At 32.8% G+C, this 11,871-nt stretch overlaps 1 protein-coding gene across 1 annotated transcript; it reads left to right on the top strand.

Annotated features, from left to right (window-relative positions):
- Positions 1–2,836: 2,836 nt before the first annotated feature.
- LOC111703856 (mucin-19) lies at positions 2,837–11,130 on the top strand. The gene is made up of 5 exons (XM_023475926.1): positions 2,837–2,887; positions 3,353–3,436; positions 5,942–6,039; positions 7,474–7,536; positions 9,205–11,130. The coding sequence occupies exons 1-5, from the start codon at positions 2,857–2,859 to the stop codon at positions 10,996–10,998; spliced, it is 2,070 nt and encodes a 689-aa protein (XP_023331694.1). The 5' UTR covers positions 2,837–2,856; the 3' UTR covers positions 10,999–11,130.
- The last annotated feature ends 741 nt before the right edge of the window (positions 11,131–11,871 follow it).

The raw sequence follows: 11,871 nt of genomic DNA, 5'->3' as shown, positions 1-11,871 counted from the left end.
AACTGTAGTATCCTGACATATGTAAAACAATAATTGCTTATGTTTAAATGTGTAACAACTACTTAAAGCTTCACAAAACTTATAATTATCCCAGAAAAAGAACCGTAAGGAAATATTATTGAATATATATATTTGAATTGCCAAATATTTTAATTTTTAAGTCTGTCTATTTATTAATGTTTGTTTTAACCAACTTTGGTTCCTAATATGAATGTTGTTAATTGGGTTACATAAAATTGAGATTAAAAAACTACAAAGATTATAGATTTTTATTTTTGTTTTACATTTTCTGTTTCTAATCATTCCAGGTTTTTTGTTTTGTTTTTAAGATGAATCTGAGAGGTGTATTATACAAAATCCGATCTTTGATAAGTTTGCTTTTATTACATTATGTACTCATTTTTCCTGACCGAAGCTATAATTGACCAAAACATTTTTTTTCAAAATTATTTAAATAGTTTTGATTGATTTGTTTTGTCAGAGTATATATTTCTCATAAACTAAACGTGCATACAATTTTGAAATAGGCTAAACATAAAAAAGTCTGTTATGTAAAAGTCTAAAACCTTAAATTGTCAAAAAATGCCAAAAAAAACTGACCATCAATCGCTGTAAAAAGAACAATATCATAAATTCTTGAAGATTGTGGACTGTTAACAAAGGAATTGAAGATTGCGTACAGTTAACAAAGGAATTCTTGAAGATTGTGTACTGTTAACAAAGGAATTCTTGAAGATTGTTTACTGTTAACAAAGGAATTCTTGAAGATTGTTTACTGTTAACAAAGGAATTCTTGAAGATTGTGTACTGTTAACAAAGGAATTGAAGATTGTGTACTGTTAACAAAGGAATTTAGTTTTTGCCACAAATTATGATTTTACAATTGCCATATCTTTTTAACCTGATCACATAGATTCAGCCTCCTTATAAATAGTCTCATCAATTTTTAAGACAGGGCTGACTTTGAAGTGTCGCAACTCCCTAAGCTTAGATTTTACCGCTCTAACTCACTTATGCTTTTCTGTAGCCCTTTACATGTACATTTTAGCACTGTAAAGCACTTCTTGTTAGATTTGGTTTTTTAGAAGTAATTGGCAAAATTCTCAACGATTTTTGCTTGAGAGCGTGAGACCATTAAATCGCAGTGGATGGAGTAAACCTTTGATATTTCAAATTATCATTATATAATCTAAAATGATTCATACTCTGAAATATCTAAGGTTTCCGACATTCAAATGCAAAGATATATGGATAAGAAAAACAGAGTTTGTGACAAAAACTCAATTCCTTTACTGGGTTTAAGAGTGATCATATGTATGTTATCCATGAAGAACTTATACCAAAAATGAAGTATATCCCTGTTACGATCTAAAATATCAGTTGGAAGTTGAGTATTTTATAAACAAATACCCCCTGCCATAGATCTTAAGTTATTACGACCAAGCTTTAAACAGTTTGCAGTTATTATATCATATCCTAGGTTTGTAGTTGATGAAGAATCCTCGAGCCATTAACAGATAATCCCTTTTTGAAATCTTGTAGTGGTAATACCCTGCAGTGATAACATTATTTGAGGGATCAAGCATTGATCATAAATTTTCATAAATGCCCACATTAAATATCTGGACCAAACATTCAAGATTAACCCTCCTCTACCCAGAAGTTCCGACCTAAGAACAAATAACCAAAGTAAAGTGCCTCCTGGCAGATTATTAGATGACAATGGTTCAGTTTTGTCACGAACACGAACTTTGAACCTGATTTTGTATATCTTTGATATGTAAAACTGCGAACTTTGTTAGATCAAATGTTAAAAATATCAAAGGTTGCAAAGATATAGGTTTTATACATTTTAAGCTTGCGGCACAGACTCATTTTATATGATACGAAAAAGTTGTGATATGGCGAAAGAGTACTAAACAATCTTTTAATATATTTATAGACAAGGAATTTAACGAAGGACATGGTTTAGCTTTTAGTGACCGTTAAAGGAAAAGCATGTATTAAAAATATTAATTTATATATATACTCCTATATATAGTATTTCTTATATTTTTTCAGTTTAAATAATGATTTTATATGTTTAAATATATTTTTTTCCAAGACAAAATGTGTCATGGGTCTAACCCAATTAATCATCAGTTGGAATAAAACTGATATTGGTGCATTTTTTACAATGATTTCACGGATTTTTACAGAATATGATTGAAATTGTTTTACATTTAAAGTGATAAATATTGTTTTACTTTTAAAAAATCTTATTGAAAATCTCCTATATATACTTTGCTTGTCTGGGTGTCTGTCTGTTTGTTTCCAATAAACGTAAAAACAACTGAACCGATTGAGTCCAAGTTTTGTGTGGGACCTCACATGACCCCAGGAAGTTTTATGGAATAGGGATTGATATTATACAATTCGTAGTTTGAAACATCAAAGGTCTACGACATTGGATTGCAAAGATATAGAAATTAGAAAATCAGAGTTAGTGACAAGAACTCAGTTCCTTTGTTTCAAAAACTTTTGAATTTTTGTAAAATTTTAAAATTCCATGAAAAAAATCATTAAGTCTACAAATTTTTGTTTCTTTTTGTTTTATATGTACAAAAGGGAAGATGCGATCGTCGTTAATTCCTCCTACAGATATTTAAAAGTTATAAACTTCATCTTTATTACGTCTTAAATACTTCATAAAAAAAACTTAGGCCTAGGCCTACAGGCAACGTTTAGTAGCTTAATTAAGTCAATTAGTTTTAACTCATTCATTGTTGCTCATGAACATCTGCAGTTTTATTGTTAATTTGAACCAGGTTGTTTACCTTAAAATTTCATTCTCTCCTCTCACCCCAACAAGAAAACATGGTCTCCATAATTCAGATTCATACTTTAGGTAAGACATTAAAGGGAATGTTTGCGAAAAATGAAAGCGGGTATAGGTTAACTTTAAAAAAAATTCTATCTGTTGCGTCTGTAAGGAGAAAATTGTTAAAAAAAACCAATACCGCGAAAAACGCATGACCCATACAAATTCAGATATTTGCATTATTTTTAACAATTTTCTTCTTATGGACGCCATAAACAGATACAAATAAAATTGTTAGCAATCGAAATCGAATTAAATTAGATATCAATGTTTTCAATCATAACTTCTTTAAGTGAAGAGTTGATGAGAAGAATAAAAATGTTTTAAATATCCCGAATGAATTGGCTTTTTTTTCATTCTTTTGCGAGGTTACAAAGTCGTTGCAGTAATGTTGCATACATTTTACCCTTCCCTTCTATATCTGTCTAGTCTGCACTTTGCATTGCCCCTATTAAAGAGGTTTAATATTCTGACCTAATGATGCTATTTAAGGGAAGCTGTTGCTAAGTTTCCTTCTACTCCCTGTTGGCCTTGTGTTAGGAGAAGACGAGTGCTGTGATGTCAAATTTGTCCAAGGTTAGTCACAGCAAAGCAGAACAGCTGGCTTGGGACCAATGTATCATTTACTCTCTGACAAATTAGAATCAATGGAAATTTAAACCCCCAAGGGATTCAATGATAAACCCGAGGGTGTAGCCCAAGGGTTTATCATTGAATCCCGAGGGGGTTTAAATTTCCATTCCTTTATAAAAGGCTGGTTTTTTGGTATGCAACAATTTTCATATAATACCGCCGGGATATTTTCATTGAAAGATACTTTGAAAATCTACAAAGGCAAAACAAAAATCCGCAAAATCCGCAAGCCCTCGGGTTTATCATTGAATCCCCTCTTTAAAAAGGAATGTCATTTACTCTCAGACAATTTAGAATCAATGGAAATTTGTCTGAGAGTAAATGATACATTGATTCTACTTTGTCTGAGAGTAAATGATACATTGATTCTAATTTGTCTGAGACTAAATGACATTCCTTTGTAAAAAATAACAAATTATTTTTAAGATTTATTATCATTTTTAAAAGAGGCGGGATTAAATGAAAATTGTTCCATAACAAAAACCGGCTTTTTATAAAGGAATGATAGTTTTTTCATTGATTGCGCGAGCAAAATTACAAAATTGCTCAGCATTCTGATGTGCTGTTCGTATTCTCTGCAATCTTCACTCGGATTGATTTAATTTTATATAGTTTCCTTGATACAAACTGAAAACTTTATTAATCTTGAGATTTATTAAAGAGGAGATCAAGCATTAAACTTGATATTCTAAGGTTTTCACATCAGGTCGTTTTTGAAATTGAAGTGCGGCAACGCCTTGGGGGTTGGTTATAATTTACTTACTTCAAAACACCTTTTAACCCGATTCTAAAACTATGACGGGATTGTTTTAGCTTCAGATTTTAAGATGTAATATAATTCTGTCAAAGTACTGATTGAATTTAATGTTAGAGCGTGGAAATTTTTAATGACTTGAGTTCAAATATCTCAAAAGAATTTCTCCACAACACTACAATCTCAGTTCAACTACCATTTTTTGCCGGTCACTCCCTTTAAACTACACTAAACTAACTACACTATCTTACTAATGGGAGCTGCCAATGCTAGTCTGAATAAACAATACTACCTACTAAACTATCTTGCTTATAGGAGCTGCCAATGCTAGTCTGAACGGACTATACTACCGACTAAACTATCTTGCTTATAGGAGCTGCCAATGCTAATTTGAACGGACTATACTACCTACTAAACGATCTTGCTTATAGCAGCTGCCAATGCTAGTCTAAATGGATTATACTAACTACTAAACTATCTTGCCTATAGGAGCTGACAATGCTAGTCTGAACGGACTATACTACATACTAAACTATCTTGCTTATAGGAGCTGTCAATGCTAGTTTGAACGGACTATACTACCTACTAAACGATCTTGCTTATAGGAGCTGACAATGCTAGTCTGAACGGACTATACTACCTACTATAAAGGAGCTGCCAATGCTAGTTTGAACGGACTATAATACCTACTATACTATCTTGCTTATAGGAGCTGACAATGCTAGTCTGAACGGACTATACTACCTACTATACTATCTTGCTTAAAGGAGCTGCCAATGCTAGTTTGAACGGACTATAATACCTACTATACTATCTTGCTTAAAGGAGCTGCCAATGCTAGTCTGAACGGACTATACTACCTACTATACTATCTTGCTTATAGGAGCTGCCAATGCTAGTCTAAATGGATTATACTAACTACTAAACTATCTTGCTTATAGGAGCTGACAATGCTAGTCTGAACGGACTATACTAACTACTAAAATATCTTGCTTATAGGAGCTGACAATGCTAGTCTAAAGGAACTATACTACCTTCTAAACTATCTTGCTTATAGGAGCTGCCAATGCTAGTCTGAACGGACTACACTACCTACTAAACTATCTTGCATATAGGAGCTGCCAATGCTAGTTTGAACGGACTATACTACCTACTAAACAATCTTGCCTATAGGAGTTCACAATGCTAGTTTGAACGGGCTATACTGCCTACTAAACTATCTTGCTTATAGGAGCTGACAATGCTAGTCTGAACGGACTATACTACATACTAAACTATCTTGCTTAAGGGAGCTGCCAATGCTAGTCTAAATGGATTATACTAACTACTAAACTATCTTGCTTATAGGAGCTGACAATGCTAGTCTAAACGGACTATACTAACTACTAAAATATCTTGCTTATAGGAGCTGACAATGCTAGTCTAAACGGAAGTACTACCTACTGAACTATCTTGCTTATAGGAGCTGACAATGCTAGTCTGAACGGACTATACTACCTACTGAACTATCTTGCTTATAGGAGCTGACAATGCTAGTCTGAACGGACTATACTACCTTCTAAACTATCTTGCTTATAGGAGCTGCCAATGCTAGTCTAAACGAAATATACTACCTACTAAACTATCTTGCTTAAAGGAGCTGACAATGCTAGTCTGAACGGACTATACTACCTACTAAACTATCTTGCATATAGGAGCTGCCAATGCTAGTTTGAACGGACTATACTACCTATTAAATGAAACTGATGCCCCAGTGAGAGAGGAGTGTAAAGATGGGTGTATTTATTTAAAGGTAAAAAATAAGATACGTTTATATGATTAGTTTAAAGATTTCATAAAGAGCCTGTAATTTGGGAGGGGTATTTTGTAATATCTTAGTTCAGTTTTAAACAACTTTTAAGGTTTTTTGAATTTTATAAAGTTCCACAAAAATCTTAAAAGTTTAACTAATTTTAAAATTGTTAATTCTGAATTCTGATCGTTTGCTTTCCTTACATTATCACAAATATTTTGACCCTGAGAAAAGATATATAAACAAAAAATCTTGAAACTTAATTGAAATTTATTTACAGTTTTTAATCTTCCTGATATTAAATACCCTTTTTTTATTCTTTTATTTTTGTTATTCAGATTATTGTCGGTAAGTTTTCACTTTTACACCCATTTTCACCAATTAAATGTACATAGACTTTATTGTGTATTTTTTCTAATGGTTATACGTTTTGATTATCAAAGTAGGTATTTAAGGTCCATTTCATATTCTTTGATGGTTTTGATTAAAAAAAATATCTTGAAAAACTTAGATTTTATTTAGTTTCGAGTGGCGTGATACATAATGAATTGTGGTTTGATTCAGGGGCGAACATGGGAGGGCCGGGGGGGGGGACACTGGGTGCACGTGCCCCCATACGGGAGCCCCTCCGGGGGGGGCATGCATATGGGGGTCTCATATATTAAATGATTTTATATGATGTGCGGGACAAATGAAAAATAAGAATGTTAAAAGTCAACTTAATTAATCCTTTTTTAATACTTTTTAAACAAAAAATTATTTTTGAAAGGGGGAAAGATTTTTCAAGAAAGGAACTAAGCTTTTGCCACAAACTCTAACTTCTAATCCCTATTTCATTGAAACCTGATGGTGTAAACCTTATTTCAAACCTAGGCTTTTTCATAGAATTCATAGTGTTTGAAATATCAAAGATTATACGACATCGGATTGCACGGTTTTTTAGAGATAAAAAACTAATCAGTAATTTTGTCAAGATAGGGGTTTTTAGGGGGACCAAAAAATATTCAAGTGGGTGCACAAAAAAAATTTTGCGCATAAAGTGCCATTCACTAGACAGCTCTCATACACCCCTGGTCGGATTCCACGATTTTCATTCATTGCACATAATTTGAAAAATCTGACAGAAAACAATATTAATTGGTTTTCTGCATGCCTTAATAACTTTTTAATGCATGAATAGCATGTAGACAGTTTTTAACAAATAGCAAGGCGCCTGTTTTAATAGCTCAAAACAATTTAATGACATACCATTTTTCTGCCAAAAAATTCATTACTTTTTTACCTTTTTGTCTTTCTCAAGCAAACCAGGATAAAAATTAAATCAAGTTTTTTAATATAAGCTTCAATGGAATAATATCTGTTCAATGGTTGATCGCTGGATAAGAAAAATATTCTAAAACATATCTTTGAAATATAAAAATTGTATTTTTGTAGGACAATGATGAATACTGTTTTAAAGCAGTTCCAATTGTGGAAGCCCCTGATGTGGATTGTAAGGTAATTAAACCAAATTACTTTTTTATTTTATTTTCCCCGTTAAAGGAACTGTAAGCGTATTTTCAAAAATGATAAAAAAGTGAAAGATCAAGTCGTTTTTTTGACTCGAAAAGTTTTGTTTCTGTAAGTTTCTCAATTGCTTCTCACAAAAAATGTGCAATTAACTTTCGCAGAGAAACCGTAAATGGAAATAAACTATTTGAAGATACAAAACATGCATATCTATTTTATACTTGATCAGACAAAGCTTTTAAAGGGAGTGTTCGCGAAAAATGATAGCTTAATGCGATAAAAAAGCGCTTTTGATCGCTACTAATCTTACTTCTATCTGTTGCGTCTATAAGGAGAAACTTGTTAAAGACGTCTCATACCGAATAACTTAGCGCCCATACAAATTCAGAAAATTGCAACATACAACTTAGACCGTGAAAAATCCATTTAATTTTAAACAAATCAGTCAGACAGTACAACCTATAGTAATCGATTATCTTTCGCCACATTTGTATATAGTTTATATTTTATAATATTTTATTTTTTTAGAAAACGTTTTATAACTGATTTCGAAAAATGTGAGTGTTCCGCGGCATTCTTAGTTGCGCAAGCCGCAAGAGAAATAATCAAATTCAAAACAAATTAATTAAAAAATATTATAAAATATAAACTATATACAAATGTGGCGAAAGATAATCGATGACTATAGGTTGTAATATCTGAATAATTTGTTTGAAATTAAATTGATTTTTATACGGTCTAAGTCGTATGTTGCAATTTTTTGAATTTGTATGGGCGCTAAGTTATTCGGCATAAGACGTCTTTAACAAGTTTCTCCTTATAGACGCAACAAATAGAAGTAAGATTAGTAGCGATCAAAAGCGCTTTTTTATCGCATTAAGCTTTGTATGGAAGGTCACTTGAAATTACGCTTACAGTCCCTTTCAAGAGACTGTAGAAGATATTCCAAGCGACCCTCCATTGAAAAAGCGGCATGGCTTCTGTAACATTATCCTTACAAATTTTGTCTAATCATGAAAGACTGAGATATCCATGTTCTTCTCGGCGAAAATTGATTGTTTTCAATTATTGTTTCTTTCCTAAAATTGACTTTACGATTTTTAAATAATCTCAAACCTATTAATTATTGGTAATCTGTGTTTTCTCAAATTGTTAACAATTAAATGAGTTTCCTTTTTTCAATTCCTAATCAGGATACTACTAAAACATGTTTTTCAATTCCTAATCAGGATACTACTAAAACATGTTTTTCAATTCCTAATCAGGATACTACTAAAACATGTTTTTCAATTCCTAATCAGGATGCTACTAAAACATCTTTTTCAATTCCTAATCAGGATACTACTAAAACATCTTTTTCAATTCCTAATCAGGATACTACTAAAACATCTTTTTCAATTCCTAATCAGGATGCTACTAAAAAATGTTTTTCAACTCCTAATCAGGATACTACTAAAACATGTTTTACTTGTACAAAAAGAATTTGACATTTTCGATAAATAGTTTCACTCTTTAAAAAAACTCGATATTCAAACTATCAATGTTGACATATTTGATAAGTTAAAAAAAAATAAGATTTACAGAACTCAACTCTGTTTATTATGATTATAAAACCAATAAATTATATAAAATCTGAGAATTATTATTTGAATCCAGGAACTAACGAAAGAAGAATTAGCCGCACTCCTACAGGAAGAGATTGAACTAGAAAGTTTATTAGAAGCATTATTAGATCTGGACCAAGATATTCCAGATTTAAGAAGAAGTCGCCGTGACCTAGCAACACCAACGACATGTGAACAAATGCTCAAGTACTTAGAGGATGTTATACCCTACATTGGAGACAGTAAACCCCCCAGCGGAGGAGTGAAATACGTTGTTGCTGTGGCTAAGGCTGTTCGCCAAGGTGGCATTCTGTGCAGTCCCCTCAAACGGATAATAAGACATCTAATTCATCTTATTCGAAATCGTATCAAAGCAATTCACAATCAAATAAAAGCAACTACTGCAGGAGAAACAACTACAGATCGAGTAACAACTACAGCAGAAGAAACTACTACTTCAGAAGAAACAACTACTGCTGGGGAAACAACTACTTCAGAAGAAACAACTACTGCTGGAGAAACAGCTACTTCAGGAGAAACAACTACTGCAGGAGAAACAACTACTTCTGGGGAAACAGCTACTTCAGAAGAAACGACTACTACAGGAGAAACAACTGTTGCAGAAGAAACAACTTCTGCAGGAGAAACAACTACTGCAGGAGAAACAACTACTTCACGAGAAACAACTAATGCAGGAGAAACAACTACTTCAGAAGAAACAACTACTGCAGCTGAAACAACTACTTCTGGAGAAACAGCTACTGGAGGTGAAACAACTACTTCTGGAGAAACAACTACTGCAGGAGAAACAACTACTGCTGGGGAAACAACAAATGCAGGAGAAAGAACTACTTCACAAGAAACAACTACTGGAGGAGAAACAACTACTATAGGAGAAACATCTACTGCAGGTGAAACAACTACTTCTGGACAAACAACTACTGCAGGTGAAACAACTACTTCTGGAGTAACAACTACTGCTGGGGAAACAACTACTTCAGGAGAAACAACTACTGCAGGAGAAACAACTACTGCTGGGGAAACAACTACTTCTGGAGAAACAACTACTTCAGGAGAAACAACTACTGCAGGAGAAACAACTACTGCAGGAGAAACAACTACTGCTGGGGAAACAACTACTTCTGGAGAAACAACTACTTCAGGAGAAACAACTACTTCAGGAGTAACAACTACTGCTGGAGAAACAACTACTGTAGGAGAAACAACTACTGCAGGGGTAACAACTTCTTCAGGAGAAACAGCTACTCCAGGAGAAACAACTACTACAGGAGAACCAACTACTGTAGGAGAAACAACTACTGCTGGGGAAACAACTACTGTAGGAGAAACAACTACTGCAGAGGAAACAACTACTGCAGGAGTAACAACTACTGCTGGGGAAACAACTACTGCTTGGGAAACAACTATTGTAGGAGAAACAACTACTGCTGGGGAAACAACTACTTCAGGAGAAACAACTACTGCAGGAGTAACAACTACTGCTGGGGAAACAACTACTTCTGGAGAAACAACTACTGTAGGAGAAACAACTACTGCTGGGGAAACAACTACTGTAGGAGAAACAACTACTGCAGGGGTAACATCTACTTCAGGAGAAACAACTACCTCAGGAGAAACAACTACTACAGGAGAAACAACTACTGTAGGAGAAACAACTACTGCTGGGGAAACAACTACTGTAGGAGAAACAACTACTGCAGGGGTAACAACTACTTCAGGAGAAACAACTACTGCAGGAGTAACAACTACTTCTTGGGAAATAACTACTTCTGGAGAAACAACTACTGTAGAATATGGAGAAGCTCCTCAAATATTGTCTTCATAATTTTATTTTACCTTATTTGATTTTACAGGTTATTCATGTAAAGTTTTGCACTAAGCATACTATTAAGAGGTTTTGTAATGATTTGTTGAAGATTAGTATGTATATTGGAATTTAATAAATTTTGAAAAATAAGTTTTTTTATTGAGTCATTTTCTGCATTTAAAAAGAAACTGAGTTTTTGCTACAAATTAGAATTCTCTAATTCTTATATTTGTGCAACCTAATGGTTCAAACCTTTGATATTGTAATTTGAAAATATTTTAGCTCACAGAAACTAAAGTTTTAAATAACTAAAGTCTTAAACATTGGGTTTGAAGGAAAAAGGATTAAAAGTCACAGTGTGTGTGTGTTAAAAACTTAATTACTTTCATAAAGTTAAAAATATAACTTTTAATTCCGGCCAGAGTTCTGTTTTTCATTTTCTGTAATATTTAAAAGTGTTTTAAAAATCTGCTTTATTTGCTCCTTGTATGAAATATTTATTAATGATCTGTAAATTATTTATTTTTAAAAACTTTAAAGTACTTTACGGAAAAATCTGAAGGTTATTTTAAACACGATATGAAAGGTTTATGAACAATGATACAAACATTTCAATTGTATAAAATAATAAATACTTTATTGTGCAGAAACTTGGCTTAATGTTCATTACCTTTGCATTTTTACTTTTGTGATGAAAGTAAAAAAAATCCACCAAAACTGAATTTTGAAATATCAAATTTCTTTCTTGCCTTGATTACAAAAGTTAATTTTTAAAATTCCATTATCACATGTTAGTTACTGGGAAGTGCTTTAGAAAACTTACTTTGAATATCAAATTTTAGTTTTCTTTGTTATGGAACTATTCCAGGAATTCGTCTTTGTATCAAAACA

This window comes from Eurytemora carolleeae, unplaced genomic scaffold (assembly GCF_000591075.1).
Source record: "Eurytemora carolleeae unplaced genomic scaffold, Eaff_2.0 scaffold555, whole genome shotgun sequence".
Taxonomy (NCBI): Eukaryota; Metazoa; Arthropoda; class Copepoda; order Calanoida; family Temoridae; genus Eurytemora; species Eurytemora carolleeae.
The sequence above is the reverse complement of the archived record's forward strand: the minus strand, read 5'-3'. Positions and strand labels throughout refer to the sequence as shown.

Bases quoted from the DNA above. Each gene is read 5' to 3' on its own strand.
- LOC111703856 (XM_023475926.1), top strand. From the start codon at position 2,857: ATGGTCTCCATAATTCAGATTCATACTTTAG. The intron at 6,040-7,473 runs GTAAAAAATAAG...GTATTTTTGTAG, and splicing joins ATGGGTGTATTTATTTAAAG to GACAATGATGAATACTGTTT. The intron at 7,537-9,204 runs GTAATTAAACCA...ATTTGAATCCAG, and splicing joins CCCCTGATGTGGATTGTAAG to GAACTAACGAAAGAAGAATT.